The sequence below is a fragment of the Juglans regia genome, chromosome 8, assembly GCF_001411555.2.
Source record: "Juglans regia cultivar Chandler chromosome 8, Walnut 2.0, whole genome shotgun sequence".
Classification (NCBI taxonomy): Eukaryota; Viridiplantae; Streptophyta; class Magnoliopsida; order Fagales; family Juglandaceae; genus Juglans; species Juglans regia.
In genome coordinates this window covers 27,316,026-27,342,097 of record NC_049908.1, presented here as the reverse complement: position 1 = coordinate 27,342,097, position 26,072 = coordinate 27,316,026, and the positions used below count along the sequence as shown (strand labels likewise).

The following is a 26,072-nucleotide window of genomic DNA, read 5'->3' as shown; positions in this document are numbered from 1 at the left end:
TTCAAGCTGCATGGGTGACTTCTCGTAATGTTACATTTTACACCAATCGTGGCAGAACCAATACAAATTCTCATGGAACTCATAGTTCTCGTGGTCGTAATATTGCACACAATCAGAGTCCCTCTCAATCCCAACACAAAGATGCCCGCTCCTTCCGCTCAACTAGAGGTAATTCTGGAACTCGCACTAAAACATTCATAAATCGTGGGTCGCGGACGTGGAGTCATAACTTGTTTTCGATGTGGAGGCCCGAACCATAAAGAATATGGATGCTTTGCCTCAGATGAAGAAGCAGAACAATTCAAAGCCTTTGCTGCACTACAAGTTGCCGAAACTACAGAGGACACTTGGTACCCCAACACTGGTGCAAATCATCATATGACATCTGATACAAATGAAGTACAAGGTATTCATTCTTATCTTGGAAACGATTCTGTTATGGTTGGAAATAGAAATGGATTACAAATATCTGGTATTGGACAAGTCTCATTACTTGCTACCGATATCAAGCTCAATAATGTTCTTATTGTTCCTAATATTAAAAATAAATTGTTATCTGTCTCTCAACTCACAAGGGAACATAACTGTTATTTTATATTTTATCCTTGGGGTTTTCTTCTTAAGGACATGAGGACGAAGCAGGTGCTCCTTAAGGGTTCCATGGTCGATGGCTTGTATCCAATCCAGTTACGCCAATATTCAAATTCTCCAGTTGGTCTGCTATCAACTAAAGTACCTAGCAACTTGTGGCATGCTCGGCTTGGACATCCTCAATCTCGAATTCTTCAACTTTTATCTTTATCAAATCTGAATAAAAATGTTGCATTTTGTGAAAGTTGTGTTTTGGGTAAATCCACAAAGTTACCATTTAGCTCTCGAGGACATATGCTACAACTTTTTTACATACTATTCATACCTATGTGTGGGGACCTGCCTCAATCCCTTTCTATAATGGGTTTCGATTTTATTTAATCATTGTTGATGAATATTCTCGCTACATATGGCATTTTCCTATGGCTCGTAAATCTGATGTCGCCACTATATTTCCTGCATTTCTTCAACAAATGATTAACCAGTTCAATACTTGTGCAAAAATAATTCAAAGTGACGGTGGCGGAGAATTTGTTAACCAAACTTTACAAGATTATTTTGTAGCACATGGAATTATTCACAGGTTATCATGCCCTGGAACACCAGAGCAAAATGGATTGGCCGAACGTCGGCATCGGCATATTGTGGACATTGGTTTAACATTAATGGCCCATGCCTCCATCCCTCCACGATTTTGGACAGCTGCGTTTAACGTTGCAGTTTTTCTAATAAATCGGCTTCCAACTTCTATTCTTGGTAACAAGTCTCCTTATGAACTTGTTTTTGGAGCGACACCATCCTATACTCTTTTACGAGTTTTCGGGTGTGCATGTTACCCATTACTTACTCCTTTTGGAAGGGCCAAACTGGACTATAAATCCATTCGTTGTGTGTTTCTGGGATACTCTCCACATCACAAAGGATATCAATGTTTCGACATGCAAACAAGTCGCATATATATCTCTCGGCATGTAAAGTTTGATGAATTAACATTTCCCTTCAGGTCCACGTAGGAGTCCACTAAATCTGATTTTTATACCTTTAAAGTTCGTGCTCTTCCCAAGCCTCTTCACATTGCTGCTATACAATCTATTCCATTCGACTCCTTAACTGCAGCTACCCCTACTGTTGATCATGTGCATTCTTCCTCACTTCATGTTCAACACTCTGCGTCAATGTCACAATCTACACCATGCCAGGAGCCTCCTACCAACATTATCATTCAGGATGCTTCAGAATTGACTTCTCCAGATATTGAGACCATTTCACAATCTGCACCACGTCGAACTCATCCTATGATAACGCGCGCTCAAGCAGGATCATTAAAGCCTAAGGTTTTCTTTTCTTCAAGACATCCAATACCTACATGTTTTCTAGCTGATCTTGAAAACCAACCAAAAGAGCCTCGAACGTATAAGCACGCTCTCACTGATCCAAAGTGGCAGCAAGCCATGCAAGATGAAATTAATGCGCTTCATAGCAACAATACGTGGACGTTGGTACCTCGAACACTAGACATGAACCTGGTTAGTAGCAAATGGGTGTTTAAAATTAAAACACGATCTGATGGCTCAATCGAACGGTATAAAGCTCGACTAGTGGCCCGTGGTTGCACCCAACTTCCTGGTCTAGATTATGATGAAACGTTTATTCCAGTGGTTAAACATGGTACCATTCAATTGATCCTCACACCTGCTTTATCTCAAGGTTGGTCAATTAAACAACTTGATGTAAGTAATGCTTTTCTTCATGGTGATTTACAAGAGCGTGTATACTTATCTCAGCCACCTGGTTTTGAAGACTCATCTCATCCCCATCATGTTTGTCACTTGCATAAAGCTCTCTACGGCTTAAAACAGGCTCCAAGAGCATGGTACATGAAGTTCAGCAATTATATTCAGCAAATGGGTTTCCATCGATGTCCCTATGATCAGTCCTTGTTTTCTCGACGTCAAGGTTCAGATATAATTGTGCTCTTAATTTATGTCGATGACATACTTATGACAGGGAGCTCTTCTTCAAGCATCATCAGCTTTATTTCTCATCTCTCTACTGTTTTTCACATGAAGGATCTTGGAGATGTTCATTACTTTTTAGGCTTACAAATTACATGAGTTGCGTCAACCATCACTGTCACTCAGACTCGATATCTCCTTTCTCTACTTCAGAAATTTGGTCTGCATGGTGCGAAACCAGTCTCCACTCCTATGGCCTCTGGTACGTCGTTGACTGCTAATGAGGGGAGCTCTCCTATCTGATCCAACCCATTATCGACGCCTTGTTGGTTTGCTACAATATCTCACTTTGACACACCCCAACATCTCCTATGCAGTCAACAATATTTGTCAGTTCATGCAAAATCCACGAGACACACATCTCATTGCCGTTAAGCGTATATTTCGGTATCTCAAAGGTACTCTTAATATTGGACTTAATTTTGTCCAAACTCCTCTCATTGCACTTCGTGGTTTTTGTGATGCGGATTGGGCAGGATCCAGGGATGATCTACGTTCTACAACTGGGTTTGCTATATATATGGGTGATAACTTGTTATCTTGGGGAGCTAAGAAGCAAGCTACCGTGTCTCGCTCTACAGCGGAAGTAGAATACCGTGCGTTGGCATCAACCACAGCTGAACTTATGTGATTCATGCATCTTTTGAAAAGCATTGGCTATTTAATTCCTGCTCCCACATTGTATTGCGACAACATTAGTGCTATCAACATGGCTAAGAACCCAGTTTTTCATCATTGCACGAAACATATTGAGATTGATATTCATTTTGTTCGGGAACAAGTAGCACGTGGTATTCTTTTTCTGCAACATATCTCTGGTCTAGATCAAATTGCCGATATATTTACAAAACCATTGTGTGCTGCCAAGTTTCTACCGAATAGAAGCAAGCTCTTCAGCAGTCCAATATCGCCTTGAGCTTGAGGGGGGATGTAGAGATATGATCTGTCAACCATGATTCTCTCTCCATGACTTCCTCTCATCTTTAATTTCTTATTCTGTTTATACCTTACTATGTTTTGTAAATGTTCTTATTTCCTTGTATAGCATAATAGGCAGTGATTATATTTCCTTTTATAGCACAATAGATAGTCATGATGTTAGCTGTTCATAACCGTTACTCATACTTGTAATCTCTATTTAAGATGAATACAATACAAAGGAAAAGCAGGTTAGTTTTCCTATAATTTTATTACTATTTACATATTTCTTATATCATTTCATCTGACTATCTAATGATGCATAAGACCAATATATTTCAATTCAACTATTAAAATCTGACAAGTAGCATCTTTACCAAATTCTGGCAAATAGAAATGAAGACTTTTGTCTATTTTCTTAGATACGCTTGAAGCATAAGCTTAATTTCCTGATATATAAATGCGGCATATTTCCTGGCATAGCAAGGAAAATGTTGAATAGTAATTTTTATAATTTGAGTGATATTTAAAAAAAAAAATTGTGAAAATTTTTGAAAAATTTTGAGAAATTTTTACCTGTTCTCATTTTATCTATGGCTAGTGTGAAGTACGTACCAGCTAGGCAATGGCGGACCCACGTTGTGCTAAGGGCTCCCCCCCCCCCCCCCCCCCCCCCACAAAAAAAAAAAATACTTCTTGAAATATAGAATACTAGATTTTATACATAATTCTCCCCCCAAATAAATTTATAATTCCATATGCTTTTTAAAATTTTTTAAAATATACCTAAAAATATTTCTCTCCAATTTTTTTTTATAGTCCCAAAATTTTATTTAATTTCTATATATGATCTATTTTCAAGGATGTGCTTTCTCCAAAATTAAAATTAAAACTAAGTTTAAGAGAAATAATAAATTTATTAATATGGATACCAATATTGAGTTTTTTAATATAGAATACAAAGTGAAAATACAAGAAAAATTATTTAAGGTTAACAATCTATATGAAAAATAGTTAAAATAGTTTGTAGTTATGTTGTTATGATTTTTCAATATCTTTTTAATTTACATAAGAAAAATGATGATTGTAGTCCTAGGATTATGTGCAAGTCTCGTCCACTACCTTTGAAAAAATAGATAAATCTAAGATCCATATGAAAAAAATTATTTATTAATAGTCAATCTCACTTTTTTTTCCAAAGAGAATGCGTAGAACTTGCACACCAGCTTAAGACTATATTTAACAATATTACTTTTTACATAAATGTGTTACATAATAGAAAAATTGGCCTGTCCTCAACATAAATATTGTTGGTTTCGCCACTGCATGAGCTTGGTCTATTTTATTGGAATTTAACAAGGGAATTAAGCAGATCATATATAAAAGATATTGGCAATATTAATGATGGCCCAGATTTATTTTATTTTAATACTATTATTATTTTTTAAAATAATTTTATTTAAAGGTCGTTATATATACTACTTATCATCGATGTCATGATATATATATAATTTAATCTGTAAAATTTAAATAATACGAGGAATATTGATCATGATATGAGATGAATTGGTAGAAACACTACAAGAAATAAGACTTTTCCCAGTGCTGAATTTGTCGTAAACACTGTGAAAAATCACCGGAAATATCCATTGTCGTCGCTATTAAATCGAACGTAATATCTTCCACAGCTAGCTTGGTTGTCATGATGACCAATGAGCATACGGCCGGCCACATTGGACTACGTCATGTATTAACTAAATATTGATCGAACGTAATTAATATTTCGGAATAAAGTTAGGGGCTATCGAAACATCCAACCATATATATACCAAAATAGGTCGTTTTCGTTATTCAACAATTGACCCAGAAAATAATTCGTTTTCGTTATTCATTAATTAGAATGTCATTCAAATATTTGAATCCATGCGTAAGAAGAATAACAATACGAATATTTAAGAAGTTTCATTTTTCTTCAATCTTATACGGAAAATGATTTACACATAAAATTTTTTATAAAATTTTACACAATTATATTTTAAATTAAGTGTATTTTTGTAAAATATCTAGGTTGGCCGGGCCCCCACACGGCCATGCAATTTGATCGATCATCGGATATATGCTATATTTTTATTTATTTATTCATTTATTCCAGGAGCCAATATATATAAATATATATATATATATATGTATATATATAAATGAACCAAAAATCAATTATAGATACGATCGAAAACAGTAGTACTCCAACTAATTTGCAGAAAACATATTTGTATAAATTTGGAACTAATGATTGATCAATATATATAAACTCCCGCATTGAACAATTCAAATACTTAATTATATGAGAAAAAGAAAAAAAAATTAAATAGAAAAAATCCTGTAGAGTCCTTAATTAAACAATTATATATATATATATATATATATATATATATAATGGTCAAGCTGCGCACTCTAAAACTAAGCTGTCATTATTGATATTGGCTAAGAAAATCTAATAAACACTGTGTATGGCATAATATATACGTTTGTTTCAACCGGCGCCCCATTTAATAAAATGCAATTTATTTGGTAGCATACCCCACAACACCTAATAAAAAATCACTCCTTGCCGGCTTGCTTGACACGATGAACAGGACCCAGCTCCATATATTATATATATACTAGATGGGAGCAACGTATAATGCACGTTTGCCTAGTTTTATAAAATAATTATTTGTAAAAAATAACATATATTTTATAAAAATAATTGATTATACTAAATAATTTAAGATATAGTGAAAAAAAATAAAAAGATTAATTCAAAATATCATTCAATCCAATACATGTTTATAACATCTATAATTTTAACAAAACTTCCTGCTATAAGTTTAATTTTATGTCATCATGTACAGAATCAATAGAAACGATGTTAAAATTCTAGTGCTGCTATTGGTTGAGTCGGTTAAGGCCAACATAAAATTGAATAATCTATAGTTGACTTGTATTGGCTTCACTGTTTGAAATGGAAGGGGAAACAAAAAATAGTGAAAAAGAAAGTTTGCTCTGATTATTGCTTTTGAAAGGAAGTAATCTTTATCAATTAAAAATTTATTAGTCTGCCATATCCACGAGGAATCTTACCTTGACCTTTTCCATGTAGAATTCAGGAGCTATTATCATCCTTTGGTGGGACCAAACACAGGAAAGCACAAAAAACATTTTCCAGAATATATTTTATGCCAAAAGAAACAAAACCTATGTTTGTTTTTATTGCTTATGATGTAAATAACGGTGAAGGTACTTTAAAGCTTTGACTAAAAAGATCCAAAGTTAAAGAAAACTCAAACAAACTTTTTAAATTAGTGGCACATAGGGATCATGATTCATAAAGGCAAGAACAAGTTTTGTTTTAACAACTCAAAAAATATTAACTTTCTGTTAACAATTTATAACATCGTAGAAAACAAGTAATTATGCTAAAGAAAATAGGAGAAGACACTCAAGATCAGAGTATGGTATGATGCATGCTTCCAATGACACACCCCAAACTTTATCTAGATTATCACCAGATTGGCAGAGAGGAAGGAGGGTACCAGGTTTTTCTTTCCATATAACAGTCATTTGTCAGAGGCTTTTGCCAAATAAGAGTTTGGTTCCTCTTTGAAGCTATTGTGCAACACATACGTCCCACAAGGGCACTCATCTCTCTCTATATTCTGAGATCCTCTTCATCCTGAGCATATGTCTCGGGAGATGAGTAGGAAAAATAGCATCCTAGTCTGAGTAATCTATCTAGTTCAAGAAGATGAATTCCATCTCTTTGAAGCAATCAATCCTACAACGAGAACAGTGAGCAAGTTCAAAAGATCTGCTAGGATAAGGGAGCCTCTTGGTTCCTAGAACACCAAGATATGCAGGAATTCCTCTTTCTAGGGTGAACTGAATTTGGTTTTGATGCACATCATTCGGTGCAAAGGACATCGTTATAACATCAGATGAGAGTAGATAAGCTCCAAAACTCACAACACCACATCCAACATCAAGAACTGTTCTTAATCTTCCTTCATTGTTTATATTATTGTGTGAAAAGTTTAGCATCTGCAAAATTAAGCCACATATAAAATTATTTCTTCATTCATGAAGTATAAATATATTTACTAAAAAATAAATTAGAGAAACAGCAAGATCTGAATAAAAGAGAATATGAGCCATAGGGCAATGCAGAGCACAGGAAGTATGCAAAATTCTATATGGCCTCCTAACTCGAAAAAGTACTTAGCAAAAGGTATTCAATAAAGGCCAGCAATCATCTTACACTTGCAATTGAAGCAATATACTTATCTGCACCATAGTGAAAATGAGTACCTCCACTCGGAAATACAATCTTTTCACCTTTCACAACCATCCAGTTCTGGTCAGACTTCTCATGTGCAAGTTGAGTATGAGCTATGTTTGCTTTCCATACTTGATCTCTGCTTTCCGGCTACTTGATTGAGACTTGAAACACCACACCAGCAACAGAACAACTAATATTTAGTAGAAAGGATGAGGATGCAAAACTCTTGAAAATAACAAATATTCCACATCGTTATCTTGCTTAAACTTAGCATCTCCCCCACCTTGTATCCACGTGGAAGAAGAATCAAGCAATTGTACCGCCTTTCTGGAAGAGGGCAATGTCTCTCATAGTGCTCCATTAAAGATAAGTCCAGCTTCAACCTCACTTAGTATATGAGGTGTCTATCTAGGCAGGGAATTAGTTCTGAATGTCGATCATCACAAACCTTCAAAAATCAGTAGACAAACAGACTCAATGGATGCATTAAGAAAACAATTAAACTGAACAGATGGGCCGAACACCAAGTATATTCCGAAAGAACTTACTGGGAGACTCTTTGGTGTGATAAAATCCTCTCCATTTTCCAGGCCAGGCCAAATCTTGTTGAAGATTCATCTTGCTTGCCATCAGCATCTTCTTCCCCACCCAAATACGATGAACCAAGTCTTCTCAAAGATCTACTCCCATATTCTAGAGCAGATGTACCATGGTTTGTAGAGCCAAAAATGGATTCGTAGTATACATATAGAAAACCAAGAAAGATTGCCACAACACAAAAAGAAGTGATTAAACGCTTCTTTTGTGTTCCATCAGATCTTCCCCTCATAATTTATTTAGTTTTCAAGCACAATCGAGGAACAAAGGTATAGTTTATAGACGAGAAATCTTTTCAAAGTTTTCTGAGTTCTGCCAAGGTAACACCAAGCCTTTGTCCAATTCATCTCAAAGAACTGTCACAGTGCCTCGCCAAAAATAACACTGATGAAATGTACTAACACAGAGGGAAGACAACCTTGAAATGTACCAAAATTTAGAAAAAAAAAAGGAGTGAAAAAAAGAAGAAAACAAGGATTCACTCAGACTTCAACATATCCATGTTGGGATTTCGAGTACGAAACAAAACCCACCACCAAAAATATATTTCCATTTCCTTCTTAAATCTTTGCCGTTTGGGAGGCTCTAAAACTTGAACCACAATAGAAATTAACCAAAAATTAATACAGGAGAGGAATTGGAAATTTTGACCTACGCATGCAGACTCCAAAGGCTCCTCATCCTCATACTTCTCTTCCATAACCTCTTCAACAGCCAGCTCATACTCTATCGTAGCATCGGAGTCTCCAAAACATGGGCCGACTTTTCTGGTGAGCAGCGGCTTGACGGTTTCTCTTTGCGTTTACCTAGTATTATTTGTACAATGTTTTGGAAAGTGTAAGATGGGTGTTATGGTTAGCAGTGGTAGTCGAGGAATGGAGGTGCGAGAGAGAGGGCTTTGGAGCGACGCTGAAGGAGGGATTTGAACACTCCGAGGGAGATTTTGAGGGTTGGCATAAGCAATTGACGAAGCACATCGGGAACTCTCATGTGGAAGACGAAACGAGAGCGATGAATACGAAGCACATCGGGAACTCTCATGTGGAAGACGAAGCGTTATTTTCCTTCTCATAAATATTCTTTTATAGCAACCAATGAAATGTGAGCGATGAATACTGCACTCCTCTGTTGCCTTGATGACATTTCCAGATCGCCTTTTGCTCGAGAGGTTTTCAAAAATGAGAGAAATTGATTGAGAGCGATGAATGCGAAGAGGTTGGTGTTGGAAGCGTTACTTCCTATTCTCATAAAAATTCTTTTACAGCAACCATTAAATAAGTGAAGGTAGACGACGCAGACGGATTTAAAGGGAAGTTAACAAAAAATTACTTATGTCCGTTAAAACAAGAAATTTCTGTTAGATAGGCTCTTTATATATATAGATAGATATACAGACATTGAAAATAATATATATATATATATATATACATATATATATATATATATATATATATTGAAGCCTGCTTAGAAATCTTATCAGTATGTTTTAAAAGAGAATAATCATATATATATAAGATTTACCAGTTTTAAACAGAATTTTTATAAAAAAAAATAGACTTCACTGTAAAAAAAAATAAGAAAAAAAAATCAATTTTTTATAGTGATATTAACTTTTTTGTAAAATAAATTTATACATTTAAAAGTACTTGTCCATAAAATTAACATTAATCAGATCATAACCCTAAGCTAGCTAGCGAGAGTCAACGTAAACTTGCACCATCAAGCAAGGCCATATATAATTAGGTTTTAAGCTGTAATTTAATTGACTACATGATCATGACATGATGTCCATCCATAGCCTTTGTCTGAGGAATGGTTTGTCTGAGGAATGGTCTTGCAAACGTTCGTTTTAGTTTATTAACAAGTGGGCTGGGAAAACAAATGGCGAACATTTGCATTGATCTTCTCCTATATCATGTATGCATCTATCAGTACCGCAGATAAAGACTCAGAAAGTAGAAAGATGATCTCGACTACGTAACCCTCTTGCATTCTCATCATGGATATCTCCATTTTCTTCCTTCTTCTTTTGCTCATCCAAACTCCTCCCCTATTATCTTCATCATCAGAAAAATCTGACGTTCTCAGAGGCTCATCTTTATCTGTTGATAACCCAAGCGACAAACTGGTTTCTCTCAGTGGTGATTTCTCTGCGGGATTTTTCCCCGGTCGGTGAAAATGCTTTCTGCTTTGCCATATGGTTGACAAGGTCCTCAGCTCCGACCGTTGTTTGGATGGCAAACCGAGATGATCCGGTTGATGGAACAGGTTCACAGCTTTCGCTTTCGAAAGATGGCAAGCTTCGCCTAACAAATTCTGTTGGTACAACTGTTTGGGTCACCAGAACAGCAGCCTCGACCCCTTTAGAGTCCTCGAAATTGCACCTACAGCTCCAAAACACGGGAAATCTTGTTCTAAATCATTCTGATCAGAGTGGTGTCATCTGGCAGAGCTTTGATTCACCAACAGATACTCTTCTTCCACAACAAACACTAACCAGGATTTCAACCCTTGTATCAAAATCAAGCAAAGTAGACTATTCTTCTGGCTACTATAAGCTATTTTTGACAACGATAATGTACTTAGACTGTTATACCAAGGTCCTGTTGTATCCAGTCTCTACTGGCCTGATCCATTGCTTAGTGATCCTGGACTAGCCGGAAGGTCTATGTACAACTCTAGTAAAGCTGCAGTACTGAACGAGTCGGGCTATATCTGGTCATCTGATCATTTGGAGATCTTAGCTACAGATTTTGGTGTGAAAACTCACAGAAGATTAACTCTTGATCGTGATGGTAACCTTCGATTATACAGCCTGGAAGCAACGAATGAAGGGTGGGATTGGGTTGTCACATGGCAAGCGTTGTCGGATCCATGCACGATTCATGGCATATGTGGGCCCAATAGTGTTTGTAGTTATGATCATGCTTCCGGCAGGAGATGCTCTTGCTTGCATGGATTCAAGATCAAAGATCCAACTGATTGGTCGTTTGGGTGTGAAGCAGACTTCAATCTCCCTTGCAATCAGAGTCGTGAAGAGCTGTCTAGTTTTGTCCAACTTTCTCATGTTGATTTCTTTGGCAATGATATAAAGTTCCAGCCTAATGTGACCTTACAACACTGTGAAAACGAATGCCTGACGACGTGTGCTTGCAAAGGTTTCCAATTTAGATTTAGCGCAGATGTGTACCGTGGCTATTTATGTTACCCCAAGTATGAGTTACTCAATTAATGGACGACATACACCAAATTTTGAGGGAGACTTTTATTTAAAAGTTCCCAAAGCTGGTTTTGTCTATAACAAGACGCTGGATGCCGCCGAATCAAGGTTAAATTGCACAGCCGAACTTAGCAGGCAAATTAGAGGAACGTATGAAAATAAGACAGTGAAGCTTTTGCTTTGGTTTGCTACTGCAGTGGGAGGCCTAGAGGTAACCTGCACTTTCCTGGTGCTCTTTTTCTTGTTCTTGAGCAGTAAGAATTCCGACCAAGTTGCAGAAGGATACCTCCTGATGTCTAGATTCAAGCGATTCAAGTTTTCTGAGCTGAAAAAGGCCACACGGGGATTCGTTGAAGTGATTGGACGAGGAGGGGTAGGGGTAGTATATAAAGGTATACTGCCCGATAAGCGAGTTGCAGCAATCAAAAGACTCGACGAAGCTAACCAAGGAGAAGCCGAATTCCAAGCAGAAGTAAATACCATTGGGAGGCTTAACCACATGAACTTGATAGACATCTGGGGATACTGCGCAGAGGGAAAGCATAGGCTTCTGGTGTACGAGTTCATGGAGCATGGAACCTTAGCAGAAAAACTTGCTTCTAACGAACTTGATTGGAAAAAGAGGTTTGATATTGCAGTTGGCACAACGAAAGGCCTAGCTTATTTGCATGAAGAGTGCCTAGAGTGGGTTTTACATTGTGATGTAAAGCCTCATAACATAGTCTTGGACTCCAACTATCAACCAAAGGTAGCAGATTTTGGTCTGTCTAAACTACTGAATAGAAGTGAGCATGATCATTCAAGCTTCTCAAAGATGAGAGGAACTAGAGGTTATATGGCCCCTGAATGGGTTTATAATCTTCCTATCACCTCTAAAGTTGATGTCTATAGCTATGGGATTGTGGTGCTGGAAATGGTTACTGGAAAGAGCCCCACAGGTACGCAGCATAGCTCTGGTGGCGGAGGGGCGAAAGAGCATACTAGATTGGACACGCTGGTGAGGGAGAAGATCATGGATGCTGATGGTGAAGCTTCAAGGGAGTCCTGGAATATTGAGGAGATTGTAGATCCAAGCATGGCCGGCAGATATGACTCGGCTAAGATGGAACTTCTGCTCAAGGTGGCTTTGAAATGCGTTGCAGAAGACAAGGATGATAGGCCCACCATGACCCAGGTTGTAGAGATGCTTCGCTGCAAAGACTAGGTCAACTGATATATGTAATTGAGTTAATTGTAAGAAGAATAATTTATAATGGTATTTTTTTTTTGAATAATACTTAGAGACCCCAATAATGTAACTAATTAATTTGAACTTTTTTTTATGCAGATTGATTTGACAACTCTTTAACACTTTTTGATATTATTATTCTTAAAGTATATGATGATGTGGCTCAAATGGTTAATATCATTGGCTGATGTAAAAGTTAGTTAGTTACACTCAGCTCCTTCTAGCTCTTTCTATAAATAGAATGATGTAAACAATTACATGCAATCAATTCAATACAGAAGCAAAGTTTACACGACTCTGTTTTATCTTCCTTTTTGCTTATAAGTTTCATTTCTTGTATCAAGATTTCATGTCTTGATTCAGATTTTATCATGGTATCAGACGAAATCTGATTTCTTTGCTTAGTCTGAATCTACGTGATCTCCTTCAAAAATGACGGATTCAACTCCACCAGTTCCACAAAATCAACAGAGTTTGGTTGAAGATTCCTACTACTTGCATCATGGAGAGAATCCTGGTTTGATGCTAGTATCGCTGCAGTTAAATGGAGACAATTATCCTTTATGGGCGAGAGCTATGTCCAAAGCACTAAGTGCAAAGAATAAAATGGGGTTTGTCAATGGAACCCTAAAGAAACCTGCATATAGATCTGATCCAAAGTTTTCAGCATGGGAAAGGTGCATTGATATGGTATTATCGTGGATAATCAATTCAGTCACCAAGAACATAGCTTCAAGCATTCTGTACATTGATGTAGCAGCAGATGTTTGGAAGGATCTACAAGAACGTTTCTCACAGGGAAATCGACCTAGAATCTTCCAATTAAAGAAAGCCATCAGTTCTTTAACTCAAGAACAACAATCGGTTAGTGATTACTTTACACAATTAAAAGCATATTGGGATGAATTAGCCAATTATCACCAATTGCCACAATGTACGTGTGGAATAGTTAAAAAAAATTTTGAATTCCAGCAAGAAGAGTATATCATGCAATTCTTGATGGGATTAAATGATTCATTCACCAGTATAAGAGGACAGATTCTGCTGTTAGATCCTTTACCATCCATGAATCGAGTTTTTTCTCTTGTTGTTCAAGAGGAAAAACAAAGAGAAATCAAGATCAACTCTGCCCCGAGTTTTGACTCCATTGCTGCTATGACAACAAAAATTGCAAAGAATGGCAATGCCTTTAATAGACAGTCTGGAACTCGAAAAGAAAGACCTATATGCAGTCATTGTGGATATGCGGGTCACACCTCAGACAAATGTTATAGAATCCATGGGTTCCCTCCAGGATTTAAATCCAAGAAATCCAATGTTCACTCAGCAAATCAAGTATCTTCTTCTCCTACAGTTAAAGAAAGTAATGATGTTCCACAATTATCATTTACACAAGAGCAATGTCAACAGATTCTTGCCTTAATCAATCCCTCTCTCAAATCAGTACATAAAGTAAATCAAGTCTCTACTTTATCTACTGATGTGCCTAGTTCATCTGGTATTCTTCCAGCACCAAATATTCCATATTCTGAAAACATTTCAGGTAAAACTTCTTCAGACTTTACTCTTTCAGAAAATATTGTTCTTGCCTCTGTCAATTCTCCATCTATTCCTTGGATTATAGATACTGGCGCCACAGACCACATGGTCTGCTCCACCAGTTTCTTTTCTTCTATAAAATCTCATGTTTCTTCATCTGTCAAGCTTCCAAATAACAATCTTGTTTCGGTTACTCACATAGGAACCGTAACTCTATCCAATGATTTGATATTGCATAATGTTCTTTGTGTCCCATCTTTCTCATATAATCTCATATCAGCAAGTAAATTGACTAAAGACATTAACTGCTGTCTTCTTTTCATTTCTAAATTCTGTTTTGTACAGGGCCTATCTACATGGAAAACGATTGGCATGGGTGAAGAAATAGCTGGTTTATATCATCTCTTGCAAAAACCCTCGATTGATTCATCATCCATTGCTCTCTCAGTCAATAAAGAATTTGATCTTTGGCATTATAGATTAGGCCATCTTTCCCTCTCTAGACTAAAAGCTCTCAATAAATCTGTACCAAGCATTACAATTTCCAATTCTTTTCCATGTAATGTTTGTCCATTGGTAAAACAGAAATGTCTTCCATTTGAACATAGTAATAACAATGCTTTGGTTCCATTTCATCTTGTGCATTGCGATATATGGGGACCATTTTCAGTTGCTTCCTTAGATGGTTCTAAGTTCTTTCTAACAATTGTGGATGATTTTTCTAAGTGCACTTGGGTGTATCTTATGAAGCAAAAATCTCAAACTAGATAGTACCTTCAATCATTCTTTTCCCTTGTTGAAAATCAATTTAGTCTCAAAATTAAATGCATTCGAACAGACAATGGGGCTGAATTCCATATGCCTGATTATTATTTAGCTAAAGGTGTGATTCATCAAAGGAGTTGTGTTGAGAAACCACAACAAAATGGTGTGGTGGAAAGAAAACATCAGCATTTGCTGAATGTTGCTAGATCTCTTAGATTTCAGGCCTCATTACCATTACAGTTTTGGGGTGATTGTATTTTAGCAGCAACACATTTAATCAATTTAACTCCCACACCTTTACTAGGTAATAAATCACCATATGAAGTTCTTCATTCATCTCCTCCTTCTTATAATCATTTAAGAGTATTCGGATGTCTTTGTTTTGCATCCACTCTTACCAGAAATAGATCAAAGTTTGATCCCCGAGCCAAAAAGAGTATTTTCATTGGATATCCTTTTGCTGTAAAAGGATATAAATTGTATGATCTTGAATCTCATACAACATTTCTGTCTCGTGATGTGGTATTTCATGAGTCTATGGATGAAAAGTTTCCCTTTTCATCCATAGACTCAAATTCTTCTTCTAATATTGATCCTTTTCTGGTTCTACCCAACATCATTCCTGAAACAACAAATTCACATATTGCAGATAGCATTCTATCTACAGAATTCTCCTCTTCTGATTCTAATAATTCAGATTCAAACAATTCTTCTTCATCTTCATATCCCATTCCTTTATCCACATCTCCCATTCCTTTATCCTCACCTCACATTCCTCCTAGACAGTCCACAAGACAAAGAAAACAACCCAGTTATTTGCAAGATTATCATTGTCAACTAGCTTTGACAGAAAACAACCAAGCTTTTCTTCAATCTTCTCAATCGGATTTCATGGCAGAAAGTTCTCAAGGTACACGTTATCCTCTTTCTAATTCTGTTTCTTATCATAAACTCTCACCTTCTCATAGATGCTTTACCTTATCAATTTCTTCTCACATTGAACCAAAGTCATTTTCTCAAGCCACAAAAATTTCTGAGTGGCAAGAAGCTATGCAAGCTGAAATCAAAGCTCTTGAACAAAACAAAACATGGACTCTTACTTCCTTACCTGTAGGAAAGAAACCTATAGGCTGCAAGTGGATTTATCGTATAAAATACAAGGCAGATGGGAGCATTGAAAGGTATAAAGCCCGATTGGTTGCAAAGGGCTATACACAAGTTGAAGGATTGGATTTTCAGGAAACTTTTTCTCCTGTTGCAAAATTAACCACAGTGAGATGTTTACTAGCTTTGGCAGCTGCTAAGAACTGGCATTTACATCAATTAGATGTAAATAATGCCTTCTTACATGGTGACCTCATTGAAGAAGTCTATATGGACATACCACCAGGCTTTGCAGAAAAAGGAGATACTCGAGTATGCAAACTTACCAAGTCTCTTTATGGGCTAAGGCAAGCCTCACGCCAATGGTTTTCTAAACTATCTTCTGCCATTCTTGACTATGGATTCACCAAGTCAAATTCTGATCACTCCATCTTCATTAAAACCACTGCCTCTTCATTCATTGCCTTGTTAGTTTATGTAGATGACATAATACTAGCAAGCAATGACATTGATTCTATTACTGCACTAAAGTCATTCTTAAATGACAGATTCAAAATAAAAGATTTGGGGATATTGAAGTACTTTTTGGGTTTGGAAGTGGCTAGATCTGATAAAGGCATCACTTTGTGCCAAAGAAAATACGCATTGGATATTCTCCAAGACTCAGGTTTACTAGCAGCAAAACCTATTCAGTTTCCCATGGAACAAAACATCAAACTCTCTTCATCTGAGGGTGATTTAATTGAAGATGCTTCAAGCTATCGCAAGTTAATTGGTAGGTTGATATACCTCACCATATCTCGACCAGACTTGACTTATGCAGTTCAAGTTCTTAGCCAATACATGGATAAACCACGACAACCTCACCTAGATGCAGCTCATAGAGTCATAAAATATTTAAAGGGAACACCTGCACAAGGATTGTTCTTTCCAGCAAACTCAGATTTTCATCTCAAGGCTTTCTGTGACTCGGATTGGGCAGGGTGTGTGGATTCTCGAAAATCAGTAACTGGCTTTTGTGTTTTCCTTGGTGACTCACTTATATCTTGGAAATCTAAAAAGCAACAAACTGTGTCAAGATCTTCAGCCGAAGCTGAATATAGAGCTATGGCATCCACCACTTGTGAATTGACTTGGTCACTTAATCTAATGAAGGACTTTCAGATTGATCATCCCCAACCTGCTCTACTGTTTTGTGACAACAAAGCTACCCTTCACATTGCAGCAAATCCCGTGTTTCATGAGAGAACAAAACACATTGAAATAGACTGCCACATTGTAAGAGAGAAGATGTTAGCCAACCTCATCAAGCCACTACATGTTGCTTCCGCTCATCAACTCAGTGATATCTTTACCAAACCTCTTGGATGCAACCAGTTTCATAGTTTGCTATCCAAGATGGGAATTTTAGACATTCATTCTCCATCTTGAGGGGGACTCTTAAAGTATATGATGATGTGGCTCAAATGGTTAATATCATTGGCTGATGTAAAAGTTAGTTAGTTAGTTACACTCAGCTCCTTCTAGCTCTTTCTATAAATAGAATGATGTAAACAATTACATGCAATCAATTCAATACAGAAGCAAAGTTTACACGACTCTGTTTTATCTTCCTTTTTGCTTAGTTTCATTTCTTGTATCAAGATTTCATGTCTTGATTCAGATTTTATCAATTATAATTATTTTATTCCGGAAAGTTTGCTTGTTTATATGAAATATTTCTATAAGAAGAAATATCTTCTATTCATAGTGCGTGTCTACTCATGAAGGCCGGGTGAAGTTAATGGTTCAATTATATAATATGTGGATAAGTTAGAGCATGTCTACTCATGAAGGCCGGGTGAGGATTAATATCTTTCTTTATTGATACCCTCGGGACTTGATGTCTTAGAAGAGGATTATTATATCTACAAATAAATTATATAAAAATAATTTTACAAACTGACGTAATTTTATCTAATTTTTTAGATCTATTTTATTATAAAAGTAACTTTATAATTTGACGAATCACATCAAGTTATATCAATTTGTGAGATTATCTTTATGTAATCACTTTATACTAAAGTATTTTCCATCTTAGAAACATGATATCTTTACGGTGTATTAGTATTTTTCTTTTATCATATAAACTTAGATGATGTATCTGGTTGGAACATGTTCTTTACAATAAATTTATATTGCTTCCATTAACCCTATTAACCAATATGCTACATAATGAGTAAGCGGCAGCTCACTATATATATTTGAAGGGAGTTTTGTTATATGTAAATAAGTTTGCATATCAATCTGCGTATTAATGTTATTGTCTTTATATTTTAAATCAAAATTAGTACTGTACATAACAATTTTGCATATTAATACGCGCATCTATTCAATATGATTGATCAGAAAATAAATTTTATTGAAAATAGTATTAATTTAAATTTAATAAAAATAATAATATTAATACACAGATTAATACATAAACTTACTTATATATACCATAACTCTATTTGAAGACTTTAGATTGAGGTTGACTTGAAATTGCCAACTCTCCCACCCCATTAACCCAAGAATCATTCTTCTAGCCAACAATAATTTAAACGTATATATGAAAAGAAGAGAGTGGTCTGGCTTTTGCTTTGGTTTGTGAGTATGCTACAAGAAACTTGCGCATTTATTATTAGTTAATTTTATTAAAATGATTATTTATAATTAAAATTAATTATAAATAATTTTTTAATTACAATAAATTAGTCATGAAGTCCATTTTTCTTATAGTTGTGCGCGTGCGTACTCACGTAATGGGTGGTCATCATGTAGAGGTTTTCCTGTCAATTAAGGACTAGCTAGTAAACATTCAAATCCAGCTGCATGGAGAAGCATTCCTGCAGCTCACAACTGATTTAGGTCTGTTTAGTTATAAATATATGAGATGAAAAATTTATGAATAATAATAAGATAATTTATAAATAATAGTGAAATAATTTGGATTGAGTTTTATAGAATTTTGGAAAATGAGAAGAAAAAAAAGTTGAATAAAAAAATTATAAAATTAAAACAATATTAGAATATAACATTTTCAATTTAATTTCTTTTTTAGATTTAAAAAAGTTGAATTAATTTTTATATTTTTTTTAAGTTTGAAAAAACTGTAATAATTAAGTAATAATTAGATGAAAAAGTTGAAAATTAAAAATTAAAAAATATTTATATTTAAATGATGTTAAGATGTTGATATGTGATGAGATGCATAGTTTGAAAGATTTGTAAAACAAAACCAGCTAGCCCAAGTGATTCACCTTTTCGATCCGAGCTGATGATAATCGATCTCTTTGGTTGCATGCTGGATTATTTATTTATTTATTCTTGGAACCAAAATATACAATTATATGATACTAAAGCCGTACTCCAACTAGTTTCCAAAAATCAATTATTTCCAAAAATTAATATATTTGTATAAATTAATTAATATATTTCTCATAATTAGTACTACTTCTAGCATTGAACAATACAAAAAAAAAAAAAAAAAAAAACGTATTATATAGAAGTAGAATGAAACAAATATATATAAAAACTCATGATCATCTAGAATCCTTAATTGAAAAGGATTGAGATATGGTCAAGCACTCTAAGGATATATATGATGATCGATCACTGACCTAAAAGAATCCAAAATGACCTGCATGCATATTTTATATTCTAAAATTAATATACACTACGTATATGCAGTGATCTCATATATAATATATATGTGTGTGTGTGTGTTTGTTGCGTGAATTACAATTTGATAGCATGACCCACTGGCCACTAGTATATATATATCCCTAATAAAATCCCTCCTGCAGCTTGCCGCCAGCTTGCCCTCCGGGATGGAAAATATTAAGGACCCGTCATACACGTTCCTGTAATAGACTTTGTAAAATATTTGTTTATATATATATATATATATATATATAATATATATACACACACTAGTGGAGGCGTAACGTGCAATGCACGTTTGCTTAGTTCGATTTTTTAACTGTTTTGCAGATAAATTTATACAAAGAAATATTAAACAAAGTTAAACAACAAGATAAATTATAAACTTGTTTTTTTCCTATCATCATTGTAGTATTGGGCTATATTGGACAAGACCAATTGAGACAACATTGAAATTTTTATGTTGTTGTTGGTTGAATTTGTCTGGATCTGCTGTAAGTTGAATCATCTACTTTTTTTTGAAGGTTGTAATCCCATGTTTTCTATAAATGGTAAATGCTCATGTATATTAAATATTTGATGAGATTAAATAATCAATAAATGTATGAATAATTTGCAAATAGAACAAAATTGAAAACTGCAAAAATAACACTATTTTTTACAAGTAATTTAATTATATTATTAGACTTTTTAAGTTTAGAGATTCAAGTTATTATTTATGATTTATATGTTAATTGTTGTAATATATAGTTAAATTATTTTATAGAAAATGTAAGAGTTATCTTAAAGTACAATTAAGTATATTTTGTTGAAAAGGAAAAAGTAGTAAAAATGAAAAATGTTACCTCTCCAGTGTGATTCATGAAATCAATTGATGTGCAACCTAATGCCTCATCTGCAAGTTCGCCAAACATAACTGCAGCTAATTTTCCTGTCTCATCATCCAGCTCAGCATATGCTCAACAATTATAAATAATGAGAGTATTGTTTTTTGTTAGGGTCAGCAAAAATTACATAGAAAAAAAAATTTTGAATGACTTATTAAGTAATAAAGTTTGAAGAATATATACCGTGGTTGAGCAACACTTTGATGTTTGCAATGATAACAAAGAAAGCTTTCATTTTGGTCATGCTCAGGTCCTTTGTTATAATTGATGCAAGACATGTAAAAGAATATTTAGTGCAAGTTGATGATGTTTATTTTTGCTTTGATCCAGAATTTTGTTTTCTGTATTATATTAGAAATAATGTTTTACACAACAAGAATGAATAAGAATGTAAAAATGTCACTAAGAAAAGTATTTTACCTCCATTGGTTGTAAACTTTTCAGCAACGCAGCAACATCACAATATTTTGTTATTTCTCGAACACCAACCGATGATAAGGATGTGGAAGGATATTTCAAAGATTTTGCAATGATACTTTCAAGCATTGAATCATTAATTGCCGCCCTTAAAAATTAAAAATGATATTTAATTTAAAAATGGAAAAATAAAGTTTAGATCTTTAATATATGTACTTAAGTAATTGAAGATTAATTAATATTAATATAGTTGTGTTATTTTTAAGGCATTAATAAAAGTGAAATATAGATTTGTAACTATTGATAGAAATGTACTAATGAATAATTGGTTAAATATGGATTACCATCTTTGCAATGGTTCTGAGAAGGGGATTAACTGTAAATACATTTATTGGTCGAGATGAGAGAGATAACCCTATATTGTAAATATAGATAATTATTAGTCAGAAAATATATGATTCAAAAGAATATTTTAAAATGTTAATCATTAAAAGTACCATTATAGGACCGAACCCTTAGCTTTGTTGCAAGTATGATTGGTTTTGTTTCTATTATCTCAGAAATTTTTTGACATTTGTCTTGGACAAAGCGGCCCCACATTGTTAAGTAGATGAGATTCAAACTATGACATATAAAATAAAAGAATCAATAGAAAATTTTAAAAATAAAGATTGCAAAGTAATTTTAAAATGTTAAAGTGAATGAATTTTTTTACCTTTGATCTATAACATAGATTTCTTGAATTACAGCTGGTCCATTTGTTAATGTTATCTCTCTTGGTGGCTTTATATGAATGGCAATTGCTAAAAGGTCTGATTAATAAGGTTTAAATTATTAGTTTATTATTAATAAAAAATTTCAAAAAAAAAAAAAAATTACCTATTTCTACAATCGAGTCTTTATAAGGATCTAACTCTTCGATAGGAAGGAGATTGTACTTTGGCATTCCTACTTGATCTTCATTCTCTGGCACTTCTTTGATGATTGTTTTGGAATTTAAAATCCATTGATATTCATGACTTTCAATTCTATATCTAAGATCCAATAGCTTAACATGTGCGGTTGTAATATAATAAGATCGGAAAATCTGTAGAGAATCATCCCGTTATTCAATATCTTTACCAAACAACGTTGCTTGGACCCAATTTTCCTGTATCACATAAGAAAGTATGAATAATTATTTTTTATGATAAAATATTGTTACATAGAAGGTAAAAGATATATATAAAAAAAATATAATGATTTTTTTTTATTGTAAAAAGAAAGATAATCACAAAAATAAATGAAGTACCTCTTGATCAACCAATGTCAAATTTTGGTATTTGATTGGTGAGTGTTACCCAGTTCGTTTGGAGGATTTTTCAGCTACAAGCATTTTTATCTTCCAGTTTCTTGTGGCTGGAGAAATATTTTTAATTGATGTATAAATAGTCCGCATATTGAAAACTGGCAACCTAGAAACAAATTAAATGTATAAGTATAGTATATCAAATATACAGTTAATTAAAGTGCATACTAAAATGGAAAAGAAAAGAAATTTTTTTTATTGATTGACAAAAAGAAATTAGTAAAATATGCAACACAAAAAAAAAAAAATGTAATGAACATTTTATTTATTTGCAGTGGTTAAAAAAGAATTTTACAATTTTATTTAACTACCTTTATAGTATCAATCAGAAGCTGCTAATGTTAACAATTCTGTATAAACAATATTTTTTGTGCAATTGTTTTATGATTCCTCAATTGAGATTGGCCTTATTAAAATCTTAATTACCGAAATAGTCTTGGCTCTTGATAAAACTACATATAATTGCCCATGTGAGAAAACTGGATGAGGCAAATATATTCCAAAAAAATCCAATGTTTGTCCTTGTGATTTGTTTATACTCATTGCAAAGCTTAATTTAACAAGGAATTGAGTTCACTTGAATGAGAAACCACTATTTTCATCAGGATTTGGTAAGAATGAGATTCTTGGAATAAAAACTTTTTTGCTACTGTGATGACCAACAACAATTTCTGCATGAATCATGTTATGATCAAAATTGGAGCAGATAAGTCATGTTCCATTGCATAATCCTTCTGAAGGGTTAATGTTTCTGAGCAACATGATTGGACAATTTTGTTTCAGTAATAACTCATGAGGAGGAAGTCCATTTGGTGTTAGAATATTCAAGAAATCTTCCATAACTGCCTGTTCAGATGCGTCAATTGATTCATCAAAGTTGTAATATCGTTTTAGCTCTCCGGGAAATTTCTGAATTAACAAAGTATTTATTTCATCAACATAAGCATTCTTTGGTGTCAATATAGCTCGATTCATCATGGTTGAAATGTTTACTGAATAATCACAAATATCATGAAAAACAACATCCACCAAATGATTCAAAGAAGTGGCATCGTTTTCATATGTGATCAACATGGCTGCAGGAATTCTGACAAGTTCATCAATTGTGATTGGTGGCATCTCATTGCCTAATTCTAATATATATTTTGAAAAGTTTAGATCTAATCTTGCACGCATATTTTCTGTCAAATGAAACTTTGTCAATGTTTGCCATAGGTAAGAAGAAACCAAGCTAGCATCAATTTGTTGTTGTCTTGTGCCTTTTTGAACCATAGGTAGAATTTGATGAAAATCTCCACCAAACACAACAACCTTTCCACCAAAAGATAGTTCTGAATCATTAATGTCTTTCAACCTTTTATCCAATGCTTCTATGGCTTCTTTTCTTGACATAAAAGCTTCATCCCATATAATTAATCTTGCTTTCTGTAGCAATTTTGCAAGTTCATTTTGTTTACTAACATCACATATGACATTTTTGTTAATATCTAACGATATTTTAAATCGTGAATGTGCAGTTTGACCTCCAGGTAAAATTGATACAGCAACACCAGATGAAACAGTTGCAAGAACCACTAATTGTTTTGATCTTATTGTTGCAAGGAGTGTTTTATATATGAATGTTTTCCCTGTTCCACCAGATCCATCAATAAAGAATGTAGCAGTTTCGTTTGATAAAACTTTTCTCAAGACAGAATTGTAAACATTCTGTTGTTCACTATTGAGTAATGTTGATGCAAGAATATCTTCTTCGGGGATTGGAACAGCCAATTCATCATCAATTTCTCTAGATAAAAATTCATTTTCAACAAAATGAATATTTTGGTCAATAAGATGGAATGAATTAATGTCTCTACCCATCGATTCAAGTATTGTGGAAATGGAGTGCAAAACTTCTGTCCTAACATTCAATGAAGAATGTTCAATCAATTGTAAATCAGTTGACATCTCTTGTTCAAGACGTTCCCAAATATCTCTTGGATTGGTGAGATTACAATAAACCAAAATTGTTGCGAACAGTCTTCTCAAATTGAAAGGCATTTGATAGAGAGAGGCTTCATATAAGCATTCTTCTAAACTATTATCTTTCTGTAACAAATCGTGCATAGTAGCTGCTTTATGAAATGTAGGAGCCAAAACACAATTTATTGTTTTCAGATTATCAAATAATAAAAGACCTCTCATATGATTTAATAATATTCGAAGATAATACCTTCTCTTTCAAAAGGATTTTGTCCTATGAAAAATCGCCGGAAACATCCATTCTCAGTCGCTATTAAATCGAACGTAATATCTTCCACAGCTAGCTAGCTTGGTTGTCATCATGACCAATGAGCATACGGCCACATTGGACTACATATATCATGTATTAAATAAAAATTGAACGTAATTAATATTTGATCAGAACATCCAACCATATATATACCAAAATAGGTCGTTTTCGTTATTCAAAATTGACCCAAAAAATAATTCGTTTTCGTTATTCATTAATTATAATGTCATTCAAATATTTGAATCCATGCGTAAGAAGAATAACAATACCAATATTTAAGAGGTTCCATTTTTCTTCAATCTTATACAGAAAATGATTTACACACAAAATTTTACACAATTATATTTTAAATTAGGAGTATTTTTGTAAAATACCTAGGTTGGCCGGGCCCCCACACGGCCATGCACTTTGATCGATCATCGGATATATGCTATATTTTTATTTATTTATTCATTTATTCCAGGAGCCAATATATATATATATATATATATATATATATATAAATGAACCAAAAATCAATTGTAGATACAATCGAAAACAGTAGTACTCCCACTAATTTGCAGAAAACATATTTGTATAAATTTGGAACTAATAATTGATCAATATATATAAACTCCTGCATTGAACAATTGAAATACTTAATGTTAGAAAAATTAGATCAGAATGCACAGCGGAAGCGATATTACCTCACAGGAAATATCTCGGATCTAGTACGGTTGTTCCACGGATTCTCCAGCGTCGTTGTTCATCCACGATCTTTACATCGATGGTGGAGTGTGCTACGTGGTAATACCAAAGCAACACTCACACGTTCCACAACCTAGATGCCGTGACTAGAGAGAACCATTTGAGAGATAGCTTGTTTTTCCAAGTGTGTCATCCAAAGAGTGGAAGAGACTATGTAAATAGCCTCTCTAGTGTAACCCCCTGGTTGGCCATTAAGGGCCACCCATCAAACCTCATGAAATGGCTTAACAATTTTTCAAATACGAATATTTAAGAAGTCTCATTTTTCTTCAATCTTAAATGAAAAATGATTTACACAAAATTTTTCACAACATTTTATAGAATTATATTTTAAATTAGGAGTATTTTTGTAAAATACTTAGGTTGGCCTGGCACCCACACGGCCATGCAATTTGATCGATCATCGGCTATATATATGCTATATT

The 26,072-nt window shown here is 34.2% G+C and overlaps 2 protein-coding genes and 2 pseudogenes across 2 annotated transcripts; 2 read left to right on the top strand and 2 right to left on the bottom strand.

Annotated features, from left to right (window-relative positions):
• Positions 1-2,826: 2,826 nt before the first annotated feature.
• LOC109018837 (uncharacterized mitochondrial protein AtMg00810-like) lies at positions 2,827-3,237 on the top strand. The gene has a single exon (XM_019001028.1). It carries the CDS (start codon positions 2,827-2,829, stop codon positions 3,235-3,237), a length of 411 nt encoding a protein of 136 aa, XP_018856573.1.
• Positions 3,238-6,974: 3,737 nt separating this feature from the next.
• On the bottom strand, positions 6,975-8,680 carry LOC109018838 (annotated as a pseudogene).
• A 1,755-nt stretch (positions 8,681-10,435) lies between these two features.
• On the top strand, positions 10,436-12,860 carry LOC109017863 (annotated as a pseudogene).
• A 10,479-nt stretch (positions 12,861-23,339) lies between these two features.
• On the bottom strand, positions 23,340-24,488 carry LOC108999134. The gene has a single exon (XM_018975929.1). The coding sequence runs from the start codon at positions 24,486-24,488 to the stop codon at positions 23,340-23,342; it is 1,149 nt and encodes a 382-aa protein (XP_018831474.1).
• Between the last annotated feature and the right edge of the window lie 1,584 nt (positions 24,489-26,072).